Genomic DNA, 24,184 nt, shown 5'->3' with positions numbered 1-24,184 from the left:
ACTGTACAGTCAGCTAACACATATTGTTTATGATGTATAATGGCCACCAGTTGTGGTTTATTCATGTTATTACTTTAAATTTAAAATTATTCTATTTTTATGTTTAGTAATAAAGTTTATTGAAAATACAAGAAAAACAATACACCAAAACTACTCCAAAAAAGCTTGAAGAGCCATTTTAACACTGAGAAAAACAAAAAGCTATTTTAATATAATATATTTTTAAAATGTCACTTTTTTCAGGGAGAAAAACAACATCATGGCACAAATACCAAAGGAGCAAGACAACTTTGGGTTCAGTAAAAGGGAACATGTGCAAAACATACACTCAAAACATTAAACATACTTCTTCATACTTGTGTCTTGGACAGGGCACTCTCGAAAAAGAGATTTTTGATCTCAATGAGGCTTTTCGTCGTTTATTGACATTTATATATACAGTAAAACAGGAATCTACCTGATGACATGGTTGATAACGATGGGGTCGGGGGGTAAAAGGAGGTTGGTGAGGCGCTGAGGGATCTCAGAGAACTTCAGTCGAGGGCAGTCAAAGATCTGTGGAGGAACGTGAAAATATCTGTGTTCATACACATAGGTGTGTAATGATAACTAGCTAGGTTAATTGATTTTGCTAAAAAAGAAAATTTATAAAGTGGAGTTTGTATCATGTATAATTTCGAAATTACAGAAGTCAGTATTGCAAGATAGATATATTTCATATTACTCATGTTGTTCCAGTAATATCATATTTTCAGCAACACTGATATTAATATTTATGCAACCACCGTGTGACTTATAGCACAGAGAGTCCCATACCTGTTGGAAATACTTGTCACAGTTGATGTACTCCTTGTCATGGGAGTCCTGCAGCTTGTTGGTCTTGACGTATTGCCAGAGGGCCTGGATGATGCAGGAGCGAGCCTGAGTGTGAATGCCAAGCAGGCGAGCCAGGCGAGGGTCCAGCTTAAACTGGGGAGGCTGCGGAGACGATATAATCGCATTACAACACTTCTATACAACCGCCCACCTCGGAGCCTTTACATCATCACACCAGACAACCTTATCATATTTCCCTGGCTTGGAGACGGACGTCAGGTTGGAAATGGAGTCTTTAATGCACTCTATAATGTTTCTGTAGACCGGTGGTTATCGCTGATGTGAGGCCTGCATGTTATCACGACAACAGCTGGTTTCAATGGCATGGATTAGTCACAGAGTTGTGAGACTGTGTGGCGCCCTCACCTGGTAGTCCAGCATCAGCAGCAGAGTGCAGCGCACGCTCACGTCCCCCGGCCTTTTCACCTGGAAGCCGTCCGTCTCCTGAGTGGTGGGCGTGCGGTGCCACTGAAAGAGCAAGGCACCACGCTTTGACTACACACCCCAAACTGAGGTGGTTTATTCAGACTGAATTTGTTTTGATTCACATCACATATATTTTTTGGCTTGTTTCACACTTTATTAAAGGTACTCTAAGCGATGTCATGCGTTTTTTAGGCTACAACATTTTTTCGTCACGTACAGCAAACATCTCCTCACTATCCGCGAGCTGCCGGTCCCCTGAACACACTGAAAAAACGCGGTCTCTGTAGACAGCCTAGGGTCCACTAACGGCAACAAAAACAAAGTGGTCCAACCAGGACCATGCAAACATACACAAACCGTGTTCCAGTGTTCAGCCAATAGACAAGAAGGATTTTGGGGGGGGTTGGGGGGGTTCCTATTAAACCACTTAAACATTAAACCACTTAAACATCTATTTACCAACAAACTATAAATGATAATTTTACAGTTTAAAATACACAATGTACTTTAACATGTAAATATCATCCATTATTGGCAAATATAAATTCTGCACGCTGTATAAGCGACATGTATACAGCCATGCACTGTACATGACTTTTTGTATTTATTTCTTTGATTTGTTTCCATCTTTAACAGGTTTTAATTCTAATTTGTTCAATACTTTGATTCATGACCACAATCCTGCAAAACTAATTACATTTCCTCTGCTGTACTTGTGTGTAGTGCTAATTAGCAAATGTTAGCATACTAGCACACTAAACATGAGCTGGTGAACATGGTAAACAAAATTGCCCATGCTGATGTTAGCCTTATTGAGTTTTACAGTTTTACATAATAGCTAATTTGACTTTAACTTTGATTGTTTAATATTGAATGTTATAGAAAAAATACTTAAGATTTTAAACCAAGTTTTCGGGTGTTTAAAGGGAGCTGCAGGCTGTTTGAAGCAGGAGATTTGGCACAATTAACAAATGTACAACGAAGTTATTTGTGTGCACCTATATCTAGCAGCCTTGATCTTGTTCTAGAGCACATGAGGTTGAGAGGTTACATTTCTGAACAATGTGTTAAGAAACCAAGATAGCAAAAGGTTAACCATGTGGCTGTGCAGCTGAATGTTCAATCACACTTAGGAGCACGCTGACAGGCGCAGACTTGAAGTGAAATAACAAAATAAATAAAAAAATAAAAAACTATTTTCATAAGATTCTGTGTTTTAGTCTTTGTTTTTACATATATCAGAACCTCCTCTGTATCAAACTTCAGATTAAATGCTTTTTTACATTTGATCTTAATGGCTAAGAAACAAAAGAAAGCACTCTAAGCGCCATCTTCAGTACAGTGGATTGTAGTACCTTGGCATGCAATACAGAGGAATGGTTTCCTCCAACCAATGGCTGAATTAGAACAGATTAAGTTCTGATTGTACCTCAAGGTACAGACAAAATTCTTTTGATGGAAAATCATTCAAAGCCATGCACCTGAGAGCCTTGCCAAAAAATCCTCTTAAAAGGAGAAACCTTGAGAAGTCATTAATTTCACTTTGGAACTTCTGAAGTGTTTTTTTTAAGTCAATACATGTTGTGAAGATACAAAGTAAAGGGCAGCTAATGGTTGTTTTTAATATTTGATTTCTCTGCTCTCATATCTGCATGTTTAAACAACCTTGCAATGTTGTCTGTTATAAAAAAAACTAATTATTAAAAAAAGAGAGAGGGCATGTCTGTTTCCTGCCTGTTTCTTTGTATTTTCTAATGGGGTGTAAAGACAAAAAAGGACTAGGTTTGTTGAGGTGATTGCAGCTCTAGAAATCAGACATTACAAACTAACAATTTTCAGTGAACGTCTCACCTCTGCATTATAAAGAGGCTTTCACTGACTCTGACTGCATGGCCGGACAGTCTGATTCACTGATTTGAGCCGCATATAAAAACTCTCAGTGGATGTGATCTCAAATGAAAGCCTATGAAGTGCCAAACAAGCTGTCTGGATTTGAATGTCAAAGACATAAAACTAACTAAGCCACAGTGAAAAAAACACAAATATTTTTTTTGGGGAGCTACACGATAACGAGCTTCATATTTAATATAGATATTCGAGAGTGGTATTGATCTTCTGCTTATTTCTCGGCAAGAAAAAGAATAAGCGTATTAGTAAGTAGTAGTATGTTTTTAGAGTCACTTTTGAAGACTGAGTAGACATATTTTCTCGGCATCATCACGACAAACACTAATAAGTCTGCAGTCGGTTTGTAACAGCGGGTAAAAGGTCGATCAGATAGCGTCTAAAAAGAGCCTCTGGTTGTCGTCGTTTGAACTGACCTCAACCAGGTGGTTGTCAGGACCGTAGAGGTCTTTGTCCAGCTCAATCACCAGGCTCTTGAAAAACGAAGAAAACTTCTTCTTCTGTTTCCCCGGCTGTGAAACGGACAGAGAGAGGTGGTCAATTAATGTCTAAAAACAGACACACAGAAGCAAAAAGAAAACATTCGTCGGCGTGTCTCTGCTTATAGCAACCCCACTCATCATAACCCCACAAGAGGCCGAGTGAGACCAGAAGGAGAGTGAGACACTAGATATTCTCAGGGTCCACTTCCTCCCAGCTCAACCAGAAATATTTGTGGTTAGTGAAACCTAAATGCTTCCGACCGCTGTGAGATGATGGCCTTGCCCCGGACTGCTAAGAACATCAGAGCTTTTTGAAGGGGAGCTTATGGTCCAAGACAAATGTAAGATCATTCTGCTTTTCAAGCTGCATCTACAGCCTCTCTAATAACAACATCTGTCAGCCAATACTTTTCTGTCCTAAATTGTTTGAGCATTGAGAGTGACTGCTGACCAAAAACGACCTAGAGTAGCACACTTTCAAACTAAATGGGAAGATTATAATCTCTCTCTTATTTATATATATTTGATGACATAATACTACAGCCTGCAGCAAATCAGTTTCACAGATATCATTTTTTTTTTAAGTTATTTCACTTTTAAATTGTATTAAATGTAAATGTATTAAATAGCATAGGTATAAACACGTGCACTGTATATTTTAGATGAACAAAACTTACATCGTCCAGCAACTTCCCCTCTACTCGGAGTTCCCACGATGCAATGCTGCCATCTGAGTCATCAGCGTCGGGTCTGGCAGGATTAAACGTGTTCGATATGTAAAGCCTCAGTTTACGCTTCTGCTGCTGACACAAGGGCACATAAAAACACCACAAATTAAACGGACATTTCACAAAAACTTAACTGTAAATGTCAAGCTGCAGGTGCCCCATCGGACCTGATGAGCTCAATGTAACGCCAGATTAAAATAGTGCTGTAATATAACAACAGTCAAGGCATCAAATGAGGCTTCAGTCTTATAAAAAAGGTACAAAGGTTGTTAACAATTTTAACCTTTAAGTGCATGTTGAGGTGTAAAAATGACACCTTGAGGACAGCTCACTGGCTCCTGATTTTTTTTCCTTACCTTCATTGGTCTCTTCAGTGCCTCCTGGATGTCCACACGTTTGCGCATGATGGTCTGGTCCAGTTTGCGCTCAAATGCCAGCAGATCCATGTAGGCCTGAGACTCGGGGACCAGCTCACGGATCTGCTCAGAGGGAAGAAGTTCTGACGTTAAAATCTTTACATCACGCACACAAGATTAAGAAGTCAGATTTTCTTCACATATAGCTGTCTGCCCTGCATTAATGCTGCAGGGGGCCAATGTCTTGCTTCAAGGACATTTAGCCACATAACATTTAGTTATTCAAGGAATAATATTGAATATCAGGAAAGTAAGAATTCTTATTTGGGTTCTTGTTGAGTTAGATGAGAAGATACAGTACATATAAAGCTGCTGGCAGCAGCCGGTTAGCTTAGCTTAGCATAAAGAGTGGAAACTAACTAACTAACCCTAAAGGTAAAGCTAAAGGTACCAGCACCTCTAAAGCTCACTTATTAACATGATATATTTTGTTTTTTAATCGGTACAAAAACTGAAATGTTAAAATGACACATTCTAGTTTTGGGGGTCTGGAGTTTGTTATCTTTGGACAGTGCCAGGCTAGCTGTTTCGCTAAGTTTACAGTCTTTATGTTTAGCTAAGCCGCTAGCTGTAGCTCCATATTGAACAAACAGATATGAGAATGAGAACAGATATGAATCTTCTCATCTAACTCTGCAAGAAATCAAATAGGCAAATTTAACAAAATATAACAAACTATTCCTTTAATTTCTCTGTTACAAACCTGTGAATCATTCTATACCCATTTCCCCAAAGAGTCAGCCAAACATAATTGCTCATTTATTTTTAGAAGGTTTGGGATCTCCACTATGATTTCAAATAAAGTTGGGAGGGTTTTAACAAAGTTTGGCTCTACAGAATGAGTTTGTCCTGCCTGAGCCACCGCCAGGTTAGTGGGGTTCATACAGTAGGTCAGGCACCCCGGTGGACTAGGGGTCTAAGGTCCTGACCATGATCTCTAATGCCCCCGATTTGACTCCAGCCAGGGACTTATGTTGTATGACGCTCCCCTCTCTCTCTCCCCCAATCTCTCCAGGATCTGCGACATTTAATGTCCAAAAATACTGACGTACACCTGTGACACAAAACAAGTTTGAGGAGACTAAGGACTTAAAACCTTGTCATCCCATAAAAACGTCATCAGATAACTGTACAATATTTGCTCTATATGAGACTCCAAAACTGCTGCCCAGCCCACCATTAATACGGCGGACCACACCATGCTGGGGACACTGGGGAATAGAAATGAGATGCAGAGTGTGCAGCCAACCAGCCAGGACTCAGACATTACCATACCGATGAAAGTCCTCAGAGCATCAAGGGCTGCTGCTTACTTACCAAACTGTACACACACACACACACACACACACACACACACACACACACACACACACACACACACACACACACACACACAGTTCGCTCCTTCTCCTCCCTGCCTCCTCTTCTTCCCTCTTTCATGTTTCTTTCTAAATGGCTGCCTTTATTGTTCCCTCTCATTCCTTCTCTATCTCCATCTCAGAGCCTTTCACCGGGCCAAGGTGCCGAGCAGACAGAGGAGTGTGGCAGACATTCCCTGTCCGTGACTCATTGTTGTGGAGTGGTGCCCCAGCCATGCCTACTGCTATCTCTGTCTGGGTTATGTTAGGGGATAAGACCTGAGCCAAGACGCTCACAGTCTCCACACCTCCATAGTTTCAGTGTGAAAGTGTATGCTGTCAGGATATGGTGAGGGCCAAAAACTACGGGATGAAAATCTCAACCACAGTCGGCACAGACTCACCTGTGGCAACATGGTGGTTCTCTTTCGGTTCTACTTGCGGTTGCGTCTCCGCCATATCCCGCTAACTGCTCCAATTTAAATCAATACGCCACTATCCAAATAACAGAATGAAACCCTAAAAAAAATGGCCCCCTCATCCTCTCTCTTGTCATTTGGAAAAAACACATAATCATCTGGCCCTCTGCGCATTCCAAGAACCCCTGACATCAAAAACCGACCAGGATTTTTCTGTGTTGCACTCAAAAGATAATGACACACACATATACAGACACAAAAAAAACATAGCAACAAAGGTAAAAAAATATGCAGCCTCACCCTTTGCGGAAGAATCTTGTCTGCCATTTTCCTTCTCTTAGCACTAGAGAGAGGGAGAGAAAGAGGGAAAAGAGAGCATGTTACTATGGTGACTGATAGCGTAGCACCCAGGCCATCTGCTAAAATGCTGGGCCATATCCAGCACCCCAGCATCCCAGCTGTTTGTGTGTGTGTGTGTGTGTGTGTGTGTGTGTGTGTGTGTGTGTGTGTGTGTGTGTGTGTGTGTATGTATATGGTAATGTGTTTGTGTGTGGTATCTGAAATGCAACGGTCCACCTGCTGAATGAGAGCCTCTAACAGCCAAAAAAGTCACACACACACACACACACACACACACACACACACACACACACACACACACACACACACACACACACGGGTTAGGAATGATTTTCACAGAGGGGAATGTGTGTGTGTGTGTGTGTGTGTGTGTGTGTGTGTGTGTGTGTGTGTGTTCTCACATAGAATAATATCAGTCTAACAACACCATGTTTTTTATACTTACCAGGGAGGGACTAAGAACTATAAGAATGTGCCAAGTTGGTGCCTCTGAACTCTTACTTAATGACACTGATTACAAAAAACAACACTACAGCTTCCTTCTATATTAAACATGTCCTTATAATATTTAATCTGTGGACACCTGTGATATATTAATTCATGCAAGTGTTCTGTTTTTGTTGCCTGCAGAAGGATGTCAGAATAATTTATTTTAGGATGATTTAATAACATTTTTCTCATCAAAAATAAAGAGGCATTACGTCGAAAGGTGTAAAGAAGCAAAACAATTTGTGTCTTATTTCAAAGATTTCAGATTCTTCTCCATAGTTCTGTTTTAGGATATTATCTCTTAAATTGAGCTGAACTAAAAGACAATCTCAAAAAACACCTTCATTGTGGATCTGTCAAGGTTCACTGCTTTTATCAAGTCTTTTTGCTGAGATAGTTAGATGAAAAGATTGATACAACTCTCATATCTGTCCGCTAAATATAAGGCAACAGCCAGGGGTGGTTAGCTTAGCTTAGCAGAAAGAATGAAAACGGGAAAACAGCTAGCCTAGCTCTGTCAAAAAGCAACAAAATCCACCTGCCAGTAGCGCTACACTCACCAATTAACACATCTCCATTGTTTAGACTGTACAAAAACTAAGTGTAAAAATGACACATAGCTCTGTGAAAACACAACTTGTAATTTTTACACTTAATTTTTTGCACAGATTTAACAAACAAGATGTAACATGTAAATTAGTGAGCTTCAGAGTTGCTGGTAGGTGGATCTTGTTACCTTCAAACAGAGCCAGGCTGTTTCCCCCTGCTCTCAGTCTTTGTGCTAAGCTAAGCTAACTGCCTGGTAGCTTGATCTCCTCATTTGTTTCTCTGCAACAAAGTGAATATGCACATTCCCAAAATATCAAACGATTCCTTCCAAGGGTAGATGGACTTTCGTAGTGGGCTTATTTCTATGCTAGTTCAAAATCTTTTGCTTACCTGAAATTTTCTTTAGATTACATATTTTTTCTTTTTTGTAGAAGGTTTTTTTTTTTTTTTTGCAGTGTAGACATATTTCCTATCACAGAGCACTGCAACGGTCTGTGAGGCAGAATTTTCCATCAGCATGCCAAATACTGAAACAAGCCTGCTGCAAGGACAATTGAAAGATCTGGGAGTGCATTGCAAAGGAAAACACAAACCTGCATCACAACAATCCGCCATTTGAAACTGTTCTTAAAAAGGGGTTTGAGATTGGATTCTAGTTTAAGTTTCTGTTCGGGCTGAAACAAACTGTTTCCATCATGCCATGCTCCAGTCTAAAGCATGCACCATTACATTTTAGGGGGTCAACTTCTAGGCCTGAAACTATGGTTGGCCAAAACAACTCATTCAGGGAGTGCTGAAATGCTCGGGTGAAATGCTAAATAGGCCAGAGTCATCAAACGTAAGACATGCAGCAGAATAAACTCCTACTTTGATCCGAGCGTGGGATCTGATTGGGGCTCTCTCATGTCCATCTGCCTCGCCGGCATCTCATTGGCTCCGGGGAATCCAACTGGCTTCCTAAGAATTGGTGAGGATTCGAAGGTTGTCCGATTAGAGTTGTGGCGAGACACACACTCAAGTACGATGTCAGAGGGGGAACACCTGGTGGTTCTGGCTGTTTGTATGTATGGATGTGTGTTAAGTTCAAGGGTCTGTTAGTAGGTGCAAACTCTAAAAGTCAGACAAGGGCAGGCACTGGAATGGGCGTGTAACTGTGTCCATGCACGCACAATGTGCAGCAGAGGAGGAGCTGGGAGGCATCCTGCTCATCTGAGGGACACGCTCATTCAACAAAGTTTCTCTGTGAACCAAAACAATCATGCTTCACACACACAGACAGACAATACACCGACAACAGACACACTGGGAACTTGTGTATCACAGGAGAAGGAGCAAACAGGCAGTGTGCGAGTTCAGCTCTATCTCTCGGTTCTGAATTGCAAATATGGATGCTGCATTGATGAAGTAATGTGCGGATGAAGACAACATGCATTCTACTGACACCTTTTCACTCATTTCCCAGACCAAATCGTTTTAAAAAAAACCTTAAAACAGCTGGCATAGGACCAAGAAACCTGTTTCATTATCGCATGAAGCTAGCAATGCTCCTAAGCAACCCTGGGTGTCCTATAACAAGCATCAACAGCAGCAAGGAATGTTTTTTGGTTACTTCAAGGACAAAGACCACAATTAACATAAAAAAACAAGGTTCAGAGGTTCATATAAAAGATCAGGACTTTATAAATAATATAGTAATACTTCATTGGAACTACAAGCTCAAATAAAAAAATAAAAAATCCCGAACCTGTGCACCAAACTATGGGAGGAGATGATGAAGCTGGGTTCGCAAGAACAAAGGAGCAGATCCTTCAAGAGTAACTTAACACCAGCTAAAAATCACTCCAGTTGTTACATTGTTCTTGTGAGTCAGTGCAACAACACTGTTGGATATGGTTACACACTTTGTCACAAATCTGAAACTTTCATCCAGAGGAGGTAACCAAAACAACGGTCTTCATCTTGATGTTACGTTACTCTTTAAGAAAGAGAACCTTTGAGGGCGCCCGGATAGCTCAGTTGGTAGAGCGGGCGCCCATATGTAGAGGGTTACTCCTCGACGCAGCAGGCCCAGGGTTCAACTCTGACCTGTGGCCCTTTGCTGCATGTCATTCTCCCCTTTCATGTCTTCAGCTGTCCTGTTGAATAAAGGCCTAAAAATGCCCAAAAAATAATCTTAAAAGAAATAGAACCTTTTAGGGGAAAAAAAATTGAACTAAACTGGTGCTAAAACACGTAATCTAAAAAAAGGTGTGGTAACTCAGATCGGTAGCAGTCATTGGACTCTTAAAAATGTGAAACCGCAGAACAGTTTTGTGGAATTTATGCAACTTAAGACGTGTTTTACCCTCAGCCTTTGTAATACAACGGCCCACCGTGATAAAACACAAGAACTACAATAATTAGTAACCACTTGGCATTAAAAACAAGCAAAAATGTTGTTTGTATAAAAATGTGACGAGAAAAGATTTCTTTCCACATGGCATCAACTTTGCAAATGAGTTATGTTAATATGTTAATATGCATCTGAAATGTTATGCCCAGGATGATGCTGCATTATTTCTGACAGATTTTTCTCACCTTTAAGAAAACACACACAAGACGAAACCTCACAGATGACTATGCTATTAATTAGCCTCTACATGAAATGTAGAATGTAATCTATATACTATGAATTTGCTGTTTTCTTTTAACATAATAAGAAAAGCTTGTTAATTTATGTATTATCCAAGTCACGTAACCGGACTGGTGTCAGAGTCCTTTGCCCACCATCTGCCTATGAGACATAAGGTGCATCCTAGAGCACAAAAAGTGTCCCTATTTGGGAAAACAAATTAGTAGTATACAAACGTAATTCCTAGGACACAAGGTTGAGTATTCATAGCACTTTATGCAAAGCAAACTGGAATTAAATCCTATTTTTAGCAGCAGCTTTGCGTAGGACAGTGTTTGTTCTGCAGAGCGAGTGTCGCTGGGACCGTAAGGTCTCAATGACACTGCAAACACAGGTGGGCCGCCCTCAGCTGGCAGCCGCGTGGGGTCTGAGCTGGATGGAGTAGAGCTGGAGCATCAACTTGTTTGCCAGAGGACACACACAACTCTCACAAAGCAACAGAGAGAGAGAGAGAGAGAGAGAGAGAGAGAGAGAGAGAGAGAGAGAGAGAGAGAGAGACAGACACCTGGACAAGTCACCCTGGACCATCGATCAGGCCCTCCGCAGCCAGCCAGGCTGCTCTGGGGGTTGAGGCCCCGATGCAGGACAAGCCTGTTCGACAAGCCTGCTTAATTGTAAGCGGATCAATCGTGCTGCAGATACTGAGAGAATGAAACCGAGAGGGACAGAGGTCCACTGAGTGAGCATATTGATCTCCTTTCTAATGACCAAACCTGCCACACACTCGTCTCCTAACAGACATCCATCCACTATGTGTGCGTGTGTGTGTGTGTGTGTGTGTGTGTATGTGCATGTCTGGGATACTGATGTTCAGATCCTTTGTCAAGTAGCAGACAATAGATAGTACTAATAGAAGTACTAGAGCCTGGACGCCTGCAGACAACGGCATGGACATCACAAAGATAAGACCACTGGGCAAACGAGACAACAAAAACCCATGAAGAGCGAACAGAGGGGAAACATTCAGTCACAGCAGCAGTTGGGATGGTGAGAAGTGGATGCACAGAGCAGTGAGCATTGCTAAGGATGCAACAACAAAAAAAGGAGCAGTGGGAGAGGTTCAAAACAAACATTGAAATAAAAGCTGTACAGAGACACACAAAGGTCAAGGTTTCACTTCTCATAAAAATGTTTTTTAATTTTATTTTTTAATCAGATTCCATGAAATCACAGTGTGGAAATGGCTCGGTACAGGTATGACCACTGTGGCTGTCTTGTACTGTAGGGCTGTAACTTATTATAATTGTTATATCATCTTTTTTCTTATTATTCCACGATCATATAATAAATTGGTTCTGTGCGTTCAGCAGTCTAGAAAATATTTCGCCTTTTTCTTGTTATGTTGTTGTTGTTGCACCAGGGATAGCAATGTCTGCCGCTTGCTCCACCACTTTATACACACCACTGTGTATGAAGACCAGATATTTTTTCAGCACACACACAGAACCGACAGTTGGCGGGCAGTCAGGAGATATTCGCTGAATTTGACAAAAACGTGTATTGGATTCGAATCTCAGACTCCACCTTTATTGTAACATAATCCATATGTGACGTAACATTGTTAGAAATGTTACCCATACTGGTGCATGGTTAGCTCACCTGGTAGAGCGTGTGCCCATATATAGAGGTTTACTCCTTGACGCAGCGGCTGCAGTTTCGACTCCGGCCTGTGGCCCTTTGCTGCATGTCATTCCCCTTCTCTCCCCCCTTTCAAGTCTAAGATGTCCTACACAAATAAAGGCCTAAAATAATCTTAAAACAAATGTTACCTATGACAGCTATGTTTCTGGACCATTAAATATATTCCTTTTCTAACACCTATTAACAGGAATATGCATTAGTTTTTTTATAATTTAACAAATGATTTGTGTTTAATGTTGTCTTAACACAAGCAGCTGAATGACATCAAGTCTAAAATGAGGAAAATTCTGAGTTTAATCTGGAATTGTGTGATCAGAATATAAGAATCTGTTAAAGAATTTCATACCAGCTTTTGGTATGTAGTACAGTTAGTGCTAAAAGATATTGTGGTTCGATGCCCAGGTCTTACTTCATTGCCTGCACATGAATCATGACCATTTCCATGTTTGGTTTTGAAGCTTTATATCAGACTAGTTCAAAGTGAAACCACGGCCTGTTTATGATCTCAATCATTCCACACAAAATCAGACAAATAAGGATTTCTATATGCAAGCCGTGCAGTGATTAGGTAGGAGTTGAAGGTTGACTAGGTCTCAGACTCACTTTCTGGCCCGGCTCTGGACGGCTTGCTGCTGCTGCTGTTGCTGCTGCTGCTGCTGGACCTGCTGGGAGGGTGCAGGCCTCTTACGACTGGGCTCCATCACCGGGGAGGGCAGGCCGGGCCGCACCGCCGGGCTCCCTCCGTACGGTGGGCCGGGGGGGCCCATGGGAGCTCCCTGGTGGGGCATCCTCGCTCCAGACGGCATGCCAGGACGCTTGGGAAGAGAAAACAGGAGAGAAGACGGGTCAAATACACGTAGAAAAGATTCTTCACTGTGTTTTTCTGATTAATTATAATCACAAATTAGTGCTTCTAAAAATATAACAAAGGAAACATTAGATCAATTGCAACTTTTATGCATTTCCTTCTGATGGATTCAAGGTGGACTAAGAAGTTTTTTGTAAACACACTCATCCTATCTGACAAAGTCGAGCTGCAACAAAGACTGTCATGCAGCTCCTCATCCAGACCTCACACATTTCTAGTATTTCAAATCAAATTCTGGTGTCTGCTCTGGTTCTATTGAAACTCCTATCAAGTCACCTATCTTTTGTAACATTTGGTAACATTTCAGTTACCAAATAACAGTTAAGTTGGTAAACATTAAGCGATTGTGTGACGTCAAATTACACGATTTCGGTTTTGAATTGTAACCATCTGGGGCTGTAAACATGAACGTAATTGTGTAGTAAAACGTTAAAGGACGTGCAATCTAATATGGGATATGTTTGTGTTAGACGGTCGACATTAGACACCAACATAAAATATGGAGCACGTACAGGCAAGTTTTGAGCCCTAAAAGTATCGATGAAATCCTCCTGCCAGTGGTGTGTGAGATACATTCATTTTGGAAACATTTGGAAAACTAATACTATTCTGTCTTTTTAACACTGGGTTTCCAGAAAATGTCAGAAACAAGAACTGCACTGAGCAGTTCAATAAGCAGCATTGTTTTGTTTCCATCTTTTTTTTGGTTCTGTTGTCTGCTTTAAACAAAAAAAATATTTTGACGGCTGAAAAATAGAGAAAAATCTTCATTTAGTCTGTCACACACACACACACACACACACACACACACACACACACACACACACACACACACACACACACACACACACACACACACACACACACACACACACACACACACACACCTAAACAATGCTAACAGTGTCTTGGCCCACAGTCTCACACTCCTGTCTTGACGCCTGGGAACAACTGGGGAACTCTCACCTGTGCTTGTCACTCCCATGGCAACAGCTGCCTCCCGCCTCAGTTTATTGTCTGAAACCAAATTATGGTTTGTGTGATAGAAAGAAATCCTTTGACTCCTTTGAATGACAGCACAGACCTCCTGATGTGTGTGAATAACTGTATGTCTTCTAATATAATACCATTTTATGATTTTAAATGCATCAGAGCCGGAAGGAATACATTTTCCAAGTTGTAATCGTTCTGAAATACGTCACATTACTGAAGCTAAAGACTCTCTTTACTATGAATTTGCTGTAATACCTTTCAAATTTCAGGTTATCCTACGGATGGGCAATATGGCAATAAAATCGAGATTATTTTTAAAAGCTTGGTGGACAATTTATGATTTGAGTAGATTTTGTTTTCTCTGCAAAACTCAAAACTAAAATATGATTGAAACATCAGATTCATTTATGGGTTTATGTGCAAGAGAGTTGAGCGAGCATAATAAAATACCTGCATAGTTTACAAGGCTGTCATAATGTAAACACAGAAAATACCGGTTATCTCATACAGCTAAACACCATCAGATAACTAAGCAGAACACGGACATTACATTTAATATTCAGTTTAATTACAGATTCAGCAGAAAAGTCTGTCATGACTCAAGACTGCTAAAGTAGCCAGCCACGTGACTTTTCTGACTGGAAAAAAAACTTTTTGTGCACCTTGTAATAACATTTTACACCTTATCCAAAACCAAAAATGTAACTGAATCAAATTAATTTGTTATATTGCCCAGCTCTAGTTGATGTTATGTCTAAATGCTGTATGCTTTTACATAATTTTGCATTTAATCAAATGCTAAATTGGGGAATCCATGGGTAAGAGGGAGGGTGAGGGGTCTGATAAGGGCCCCATGGCTTACTTTTGCTCTGGGGCCGCCTAACAGGTTAATCCGGGCCTTACTGTTGTATGGTATGATTTATAACAATGCGTCATAGTCCGTAAGATCATCGCAGGGTTTGTATATAAAGTCTTTATCCAAAAAAAGTACCTTTAACTTTTAGATAAATGTAAATTATTTAAATGATAAATTATAAAAGTATTTATAATAAAGTATGGAAGAGTAAAGTCGCATAACATGGAGGAAATTGAATACAAGTACATCAAAACTGTGCATAAATACAGTGCTTGAGTGAAGGTCCTCCACCACTCAAATGCATTATGAGCAAAAATTGATCCAATAATATGACAATCATTGGCGGTTTCTCAGTTAATATCAAACTATAAATATTCTACAAAGGACAGACAACTTGTCACATTGGACATTTTTTAAACCATGAAAGATGCTCAGAGTCTATTCTTCTTCTTCTTCTACCGTTCTATTATTCAAAAAAACATCTAAACCTCGTTGTTTAGCAGAGATGTGACTTAACAGACCCGAATGTTTAACCATCAAATGTCCTCTTTCAAATCGGCAAAGAAACTGCCTGCTACATTTTGTAACAGAATGAATAAATGTTGAAAGAAGAGAGAGAGAGAGAGAGAGAGAGAGAGAGAGAGAGAGAAAGAGAGAGAGAGGATAGCTGAAGGATACAAATCAGGAGTCTTATAAGCTCACGTTTTTTCCAACATTCCACACCATTTGTCATCTCTAAATGTGGATTAGGTACAAACACATTTCTGATTTGATCTTTAGACTGTCCACAAACACGTGAAAAAACAAACAAAGAAGAAGGTAATAAACAGCAGGGAGGGCACAAAAAGAAAACTAGATATCAAACTGGGTTCAAATGTCAATGCATGTATTCACAGGGAGATTTAATAACTCAGCATACGAGAGGCTAAGACTGGCGTATTATGTGCCCTTTGAAATGGTGACCAAGCAGAGATCCTGTGATAAGAAGCCCAAGCAGGCGTCGCTGTCACTCTGGCTGGGAGTTTATTCGGCGGGGGGGGGGGATGGGATATTGGGGGTCAAAGCAACTGAGAAGGGTCTCCGAACGGGAGAGGATAAGACAACATATGGTTGGGGCCTCCCGCTCGAATCTTGTCACCTCGTGGAGCTTTAACAGACCCCCTTCTTTTTCTATCTCCTTCCTAGCTGGACAATAACACCCAAACAGACCAGACTCTCAGCAGCCAGACGTTCTCTTACAAGCGTCTGCGTGGAGAATTTGAGCCATTCAGATAACAGAAAACCATAGCTGGATAATGCGTAGGATGAGTTTCCCCTAACTCCACACACACAATGAGTGGTAATTTATAATCTGACCTGCTGAACTGACTCCAACACTGTGCCCGGAGCTCAGCCAGCCAGCAATCGAATCTGCCATGTGGTTGGATATCTGAGAAGTGTGTTGGCATCTCTGGAGGGATTTGAAGTTGCTAAACTTAACCCACACTGTACTAAACATACAAGTCTGTGGGTTGTAAAGTGGATGGTCCCTTTCAAGGCTTTGATTGGAATCAGATCTTTAAAAAAAAAATAAAATAAAAATGACGCTCCTTGAATGTGACATGACTCATATTTTTAGGGCTCAAACTTGAGATAATTTTAATTATCTGTTTATCGTCAATTAAGTGTCCGAAAACAATGAAAAGTGCTTTTTTTTTATCAGATATTGAGTTTACTATTATGGGAGAATTTATTTTATTGTGTTATACTATATATGTTGTTTTAGATGCAACTCATATACAGTAAATATTTCATTAAAGATAAGATTATTCTCATCGTAATAGACAGTTTTGTTAAAATATTACTTTCAGATTCATTCATATCCTTCCTTGTAATGTATGGACATAATATTGTATATCAATGTGAGGGCTGGGCAACAATTCAATTATATCAGTGTCTATTGACTTTCAGTGGAATTGTGATGATTTGAACCTGAGATTTTAAGATATCCCTCTCTGCAGTATCTGCACAGTAATACAATATAGCTAAATGGATTCTCATTTGTGTTGCTCACAACATTTAAAAATATTCAACGGTGACCTTTCTTTCCAAAAACAGTGTCCCTGTTTGTCAGGATCCACAGAGCAAATTCGGGACTGTTTTCATAGCGACTATTTCTTTGGTATTTTTATTATTATTATTTTTTTTTAAACCTTTATTTATCCAGGTAAACTGTTTGAGAACAACTTCTCATTTACAAACATGACTTGGCCACATTAGGTAGAAATCATTCAATGATCATGGCAAGGTCTTTTGGTTAACCAGAGTAACTGGGACATTGTGTTTAGAGAAGACAAGCTCTTGAATCTTTTTGAATTTCACTTTTCAATGCTGTGAGCAGGAGATTTATTTTCCGTCTTTTTTGTATCAGGGGTGGAGGCAAAAAAAAACAACTCAGATATCTCAAAATCTGGGCAAATAAAACCAAAACTATCTGCATGGATGGATTCCACTTTTCTGTCATTTGGGTGAACCAACCCTTTAAGCATAGTAATCCAAAATGATTGATCCAGTAGAATGTTATGTTCAAAGGTCTCACAAAAAACACACATATAGACGTTACGGATGACAACGCTACAGTGGCGTATTATGTTTTTGACTTATCGGGGGTTTCCCACGTAGAACGCTGGAAGGCCTTTTTCATCACCGCGACCCTCACACACGCACACACACACACACACAAGCCAGAGAAGTAACACAGCAGGGGGGAGGTGAGGCAGATAATGAGAGAGAAAGAGGAAGAGACCTCAGCCAGGCCTTCAGCCCACCCATCAGTCCTAGAACCAGACCTCGGCCAAACACTCTCCCCCACAACACACACACACACACGGCTGCTGGGAGGCAGGAACACTACGACCTTCGGTAACCACAACAATGTGTGCATGCATTAATATATATATTCTTATGCGTGTGTCGATGCATTTGCACACGTATGTTTCTGTGTGCATGAAACCTTTGCCTAACGAAGGGGGGAAAGGAAACGTCATCCCTCGCCACAAGCTAACAAACTGCACCGAATCCTCATCCATATCCATAGTCTAAATATTTCTCCATTCTGCAGTATACACAACGAGGAACCTGCCACAACTATTATCACAAGACTTTTCCATCTTAAAAATGTAGGGGGTGGGGGAGAAAGAGAGGGGAGAGGCAGATCATGAGAGAAAAATAAGCAGAGGGAAATATTTGGCTTGGAGCAGCCAGAACCTCATCAAGGTTAATTGGTCTGTTGAGAGGACACACTCATCTGGCTCATCAATCACCTGGTCCATTGTTTCCTAAAGTCTGTCTCATGCGCGGAGGGGCTTCAGCTCCAAAGCCCCTGTAATGACCGCTCCTGTCAAAAGACACAATACCTCATCTTGTTTCAGTGTATAAATCTACCTGCCGTCAGTACGGCCAACATCAGCACTGATTAAAATGGCGAAAATCAGACCTTAGTCGAGATAGTTCAGTGATTTTTAGACATAAAAGGATTTGACAAAGTCTTTGTGACCTTCTTGATGTACTTGAGGATTAGGAAGTGATGCCAAGTTTGAGGATCTGTGCAAAGGTGAAATTCAGTTCAGTGGAAAGTTAAAAACCACATACAGAATGAGACACTTATAATGTAGGAGTTAGGTCATGAATCAGTTATTTGCTAAGGTGTATAAAGTGTCAGAAAATAGTGAAAAAATCCCATCACAATTGCCTAAAATCCAAATTGCTTGTTTTATTCAATTAACCGAAACCATCTAAAATATTCACCTTCGTAGACAATCAGCATATATTAACATTTGAGAAAGCCACAACCGGTGAAATTGCAGATTAATGTGACGATAAACAATTAACCAACCTCTGCTCAAAGTATTTTTTTTTTTAGCTCTAAAAACTTTCCAACATGGGAGGGAGTCAGGATCGATAAATCATTTTCTGGGAAAAAAAAAAAATGGTTTAACAAAAGGTTAAACATGCTCTGTTTTCTGATTTGTTGTTTTTTATTTTCCATATATCAAAGAAAACTGAACAACATTGGGCTTTGGACTTTTGGTTGGTCAAAACAAAGTTGGAAAGTTGTAATGTAATTGTTTCACAGTTTTTGGCATTGCACTGAGTAAATGAAAAAAAAAAAATAATTGGCAGATTAATCGATTGAACTCAGAAAACATTAAACCTGTGGCGACGGATCACATCGTATTAAGGGGGAAAAGATAGGGACTCACCACCATAAAGCACCAGTTCATTAACACACTTGAGTCAATGTCAAAGCCACAACTGCTAAAACTTTCAGGTGACGAGGACTTTTACATCATCCTCAAACCTCTCATTCAGTCAGCTCATCGCCAAAACAAACTACTACTGTCCTCCATGTTGTTATTAATGTAAATTATGCTAATAGTTGCCTAACCTCTAACCATGAGGACCACTTGACTTGACATTTCATGCTAGATTCACATGAATGGACCGATTGTTCTGCATGATTTCCAGGATAGGTTGTCTACGCTACTACGTCCGTTTGTCTCGTGACCTTACAGGTTCAAATCCTTCCACCAACTAACAACACGCTGCCTGGAAGGCTGCTCTGACTGTGTTGTCATTCCTCCCCCCTCTGTCTGACTCTCAGGGAAGCAGTGTGCTCCTCTGTTAGCCAAATGGGGAGCTGGCTGCTTCCTGCTGCTGCTTAGCTTCTATTCCTACAATTATCCATTTGTGTGTGTGTGTGTGTGTGTGTGTGTGTTTGAAATCCACTGCTCCCCATCCTTCTCCTGCCTGCTCAGCTCCATCCATCCATTCTGCTCCACTTCTTCTTCTTCTCTCCAGCCATCTCCTAACAGGCTGGGATCCACAGGGGCTGGAAATAACCTTCACATGGCCAGCTTTACCCAGCTATCTCTCACATGCAGACCGCTGCTGCTGCTGCTGCTGCGCCGACTCATGCACACACACAGACGTGCACACACACACAGATGCACACACACACACACACACACTGATGCATGCCAGCTCCCTTCACAGGACTGACGGACAGCGCCACTCACCACTCCATGGACCAGGAACTCAAACAGTTTGCTCTTGGTGGCTTTCCTGGCTCCCCCCGCCGTCTCCTCCGTAGCCATTTGCTCAGTCCCTTCCGTTCACCCTGCTATGTCTTCCCTCTCCTTCTTTTGTCTTTCCCTCTCCCTTCACCCAGCCTCCTGTTCCCCTCCCCTGCTCCACTTTCCTTCTCTTTGTGCTCTCCTTTACAGCACTGCCTGTCCCTGACTCTCCTTCTCTCTCCCTCTCTCCCTCTCTCTCTCTCTCTCTTCCCTCCCTCTGACTCTATTTTGAATGTGCAGCAGCGCTGCCGAGTCTCTCAATGTGTCTAGCTCACTTTTTAGTTGGGCTGCCTTTCAGGAGCCCGGCACGTCGCTTGGAGGTGGAGGGGGGAGGCTGTGTGGGGCTCTGGCAGGGGGGTTCTAGCCAGCCCACCCTGCCGCTCCCCCGCACAGCTGTTGCATTCCATTGGTAGATAAGGGCACGCGGTGCTGCGAGGCTGCCGTTTGGTCTAAACGGGGGCTGGGGAGGTTAGAATCAGTTTCTCTGCTGCAGCTTCCCCCCTGGTGACCAACCCAGAGGCCACGGTCAGCACACACAGACCTCTGAGTGCTGGGCTCATTCTCAAAAAAGGACATTGGGCTCTTAAAGGGGCCACGCTGCATATCATTAACATTAGTGTGCACACATAAACTGCCATGTATGATAGAGTCATGACGTGGTGGTGATGATGATGACGAGGAGGAGGAGGGCGATACAGTTTTTTCAACTGAAAGCTACTTAAGGCAGGGAAATTAGTCTTTGAACGCAAAGCTTTTCTCACAATGTACTCGAAAACCACTTCACAAAAGCAGAAGGCAAAGTCAAGAGCACCTTCACTTCCTGTGTTTCTGTGCTGGCCTTTGTCAGAGTGCATTCATAGGTTAGGAGTATTTCCTCCACTCACCTCATTAGCTTTTACCTTTCACCCACTAGTTGGCCCAGAGGCTACATAGGCTGTGGCTACAGTGTAATGGCAAACAAGCAGGCCAGTCTGCACAGCAAGGTGACTGTGTCACTTGACACGTGTAATAAGGCTCTGTTGGGATTTCTTGCAGGCTGCTTTTTTAAAGATTTCTTCTCAAATTGCAGAAAACTTAAAGAGGTGGAAAAAAAGAAGAAAAAACAAACCAGTCTTCAATGGACAGAAGGATGTGAAGTGAGGAATAAACGACTTATTGAGGCACAGCAGAGCAGTACACACACTGACTCACACACTGAATTTTTAGGTTGTACAGTATGTCTCCAATACACGGAAGCCCGAGCTTCGCTCGTCGCCACACAGGTCATTACTATGACTAAAAACCTCGCCACGTTGAAGATTATGACTCTTTCATGTCTCCTTCTGCTCCAGCCCCTTTTTCTTTCTCTTCCTCCCTTCTTTCAGCCATCAGATCGGGGGGAATGAAATATTCATGAGGTTATTTGAATGACAAAGGAGGTGAAGAGGGGCAGATTCAAAGGGGGCCTGGCTTGTGACATGACAGAAAATTGTCCCTGTTATTGTTTCCTCTTCCTCTGTTTTGCCTGTGTGAAAATGGCAGAAAGGTGTCGAACCAGGTATCAAAGTAGGAAGGAAATGAGCCTCAAGAGTTGATGGAAAGCTTTGACGCAAAAGCTGTCCTTCAATTATTACCACATTGCGATAAGCTTGTTCCTTAAAAATGGCGCGAAGGATATATGTTAGGAAATGGGATGTTCTCAAGTTCTGATCAGCACTGAGAGGAAAACTCTGCAGTCATTGAGTGGACAGCTGGTAAGTGGTTCTGTGACCTCTAGGACAGAGGATCCAAGCCGTTTTTATGCATGCATATTATCCATTACACGTGACATCAAGACGCCATTACTGACAGAAAAGTGAGTTGATCATCTAACGGAGAAGCAGGAAGAGAAGCAAGATCAAAAAGTATGTCCTTTAAACTTCCTTCACACCCCTGATTATTGGTATGGACTCATTGATAGGCAAAATATGGCCCTCCCATGTGTTGATGACACAGTTGTGGCATTAGTTTGCTTGTTGGTGACACCTGGTGTTGAGACGAGTGCAGTGCTGCTGTCATCAATCCAGTCTGTAAGGCTTTGAAGAACACAAGGAACACAAACCTCCTCTGCAAAATTTCTCTTTGCGGCCTCAATGCATCTGGGTCCTCCCTGGTCAAATACTGCAAAAATATAATCATCTACATTAACGCTATGCATTAGATTAACCTTGTGTTACATAACATAAAATTACAGGCTTTAAATATATATGAATCACACAGACACACAAGGTTTTTGTCTCAATTTCCTGCAAGGTCAAAAGCTCAACCCGTCGAGCGTATCCATGCAGATTTTGAGAATGTGCCCATCTCCCGTTTCTCCAGCAACGGCACGTGGGTTTAACGATAACAAAGAGATACAGCAGCTTGGGCGATGCAAAAGGCAGCCTTAAGCGCAGGAGTACCCCCTGCCGGAGCCCCATCACCTCCCTCACCAAAGCCAGTCAGTCTCACCAATGGTAATGTCCCAGTGTTTAGCAGACAGGGGGGTAGAGGGGGGCTAGCAGGGGGTAAGGGAGCAGCCGTTGTATTATTAATGACCAACAGAGGGAGCACACAACCAGGCAGGGAGGTGCTGACAGTTTGAATGGAAGGAGGGATCCATGTTCAGGTCCTGGTTGCAACAAATAGAAGAACATGAAGTATCATAAAGCATGAAAGTCTAAAAACATTACAGGGACCAAACTCTAATCACGGCTCAACCAATTTCATTTTCTGGAAACATTTTATAATGGGTTTTTATATTCTCCCCTTCCTTATTTGGACACAAGAGGGAGACAACTAGTCATGCCTTATATGCAAACTGTCTAGCTGGTTTTCTAACTGACTTCTTCATCATTAACAGTGTATAGCAACCAAGGACCCTCCAGTGTGAAATACTGGATACTTTCACTTCTTCAAGCTTTATACAGCCTTTAAAATGACACAATCTGTGAAGTAGCGCTTACAACTAACAGTTATTTCCATCATTGGATACATTCTTATTAATCGTTTGGTCTATAAAATGTCAGAAAATAGTGATAAATGCCTTTCACAGTACTCCAGAAAACCAAGGTCTTAAGCTGACTTGTTTTGTCCAACCAACAGTCCAAAGCCTAACCTTAAATATAATCAGTTTACAGTGATATAAAACAGAAGAAAAGCAGAAAATACTAATAAATGATATGCTGAAACTAAGCAATGGTTGGCATTTTTGCTCGAAAAGGGACTTAAACGTGACCCTAATGAGAAGTCACAGGCATACTTTGCTGCATTTAAATATTCTTTACTGAATAAGCAAAAAACGTCCTTTATCCGGGTTAAACAACCGACCCCACAACTGTTATCAGATTTCGATTCAAATGTTTCTGAACTCTGATTGGTGCACAAAAGTATGTGACATCACCTTTTTCCAACCTGGCCCCACCTACTTTAAACCAGTGAGAAAAACGAGGACAAAACCAGAAATCTCTCATGTGAAATAACCAAAACTGTTGTAACAGGGTAAGGGTCTTTAAGGGGTCTTAAGCCAAAAACTGCTAGTGTTTAATTCAATTCAATTCAATTTTATTTATAGTATCAAATCATAACAAGAGTTATCTCGAGACACTTTACAGATAGAGTAGGTCCAGACCACACTCTATAATTTACAAAGCCCCAACAATTCCAACAATTCCAGTAATTACCTCAAGAGCAAGCAGTGCGACAGTGGCAAGGAAAAACTCCCTCTTGGGAAGAAACCTCGGACAGACCCCCTTTAGAATCACAATTCCATGAAAACGTGCTGCATTCAATCAAAGTTCCCAAAGTGGTTAAAATATCAATAGACAATTAACTGTTAATCAATCAAGTGGCATCACTGCAGTCTGAGTTTTCTTCCCCTCTTTTCTTAAATTAGATACAATGTAGGCATGGGCCGGTATGAGATTCTGACAGTATGATAACCTTCAGCAAAAATATCACGGTTTCACGGTGTTGCAATTACAGCTTTAAAATGTAATTTTTTTTTTGTCTGGGTAAAGAAAAAACATTTTTTCCA

The 24,184-nt window shown here is 41.3% G+C and overlaps 1 protein-coding gene across 9 annotated transcripts in view; it reads right to left on the bottom strand.

Moving 5' to 3' along the window:
* smarcd3b (SWI/SNF related BAF chromatin remodeling complex subunit D3b) overlaps nucleotides 1–24,184 on the bottom strand; it is a 36,633-nt gene that overhangs the window by 5,040 nt on the left and 7,409 nt on the right. Inside the window, exons 1-10 of one of the 9 annotated variants that reach the window (XM_028569165.1) lie at nucleotides 20,095–20,422; nucleotides 12,924–13,135; nucleotides 8,876–8,965; nucleotides 6,911–6,953; nucleotides 4,774–4,896; nucleotides 4,367–4,492; nucleotides 3,624–3,719; nucleotides 1,243–1,371; nucleotides 817–978; nucleotides 458–555 (exon numbers count right to left, since the gene is read on the bottom strand). In XM_028569165.1, coding sequence (XP_028424966.1) covers nucleotides 458–555; nucleotides 817–978; nucleotides 1,243–1,371; nucleotides 3,624–3,719; nucleotides 4,367–4,492; nucleotides 4,774–4,896; nucleotides 6,911–6,953; nucleotides 8,876–8,965; nucleotides 12,924–13,135; nucleotides 20,095–20,172 — 1,157 coding nt within the window. In that variant the 5' untranslated portion in view covers nucleotides 20,173–20,422. Of the gene's footprint in view, nucleotides 1–457; nucleotides 556–816; nucleotides 979–1,242; nucleotides 1,372–3,623; nucleotides 3,720–4,366; nucleotides 4,493–4,773; nucleotides 4,897–6,910; nucleotides 6,954–8,875; nucleotides 8,966–12,923; nucleotides 13,136–20,094; nucleotides 20,423–24,184 lie in introns of those variants that run through there. The other 8 variants (XM_028569166.1, XM_028569167.1, XM_028569168.1 and 5 more) reach the window with 8 other exon arrangements.

Source organism: Perca flavescens, chromosome 22, assembly GCF_004354835.1.
Source record: "Perca flavescens isolate YP-PL-M2 chromosome 22, PFLA_1.0, whole genome shotgun sequence".
Classification (NCBI taxonomy): domain Eukaryota; kingdom Metazoa; phylum Chordata; class Actinopteri; order Perciformes; family Percidae; genus Perca; species Perca flavescens.
Note: the sequence above shows the minus strand (reverse complement) of the source record. Positions and strands in the feature narration are given on the sequence as shown.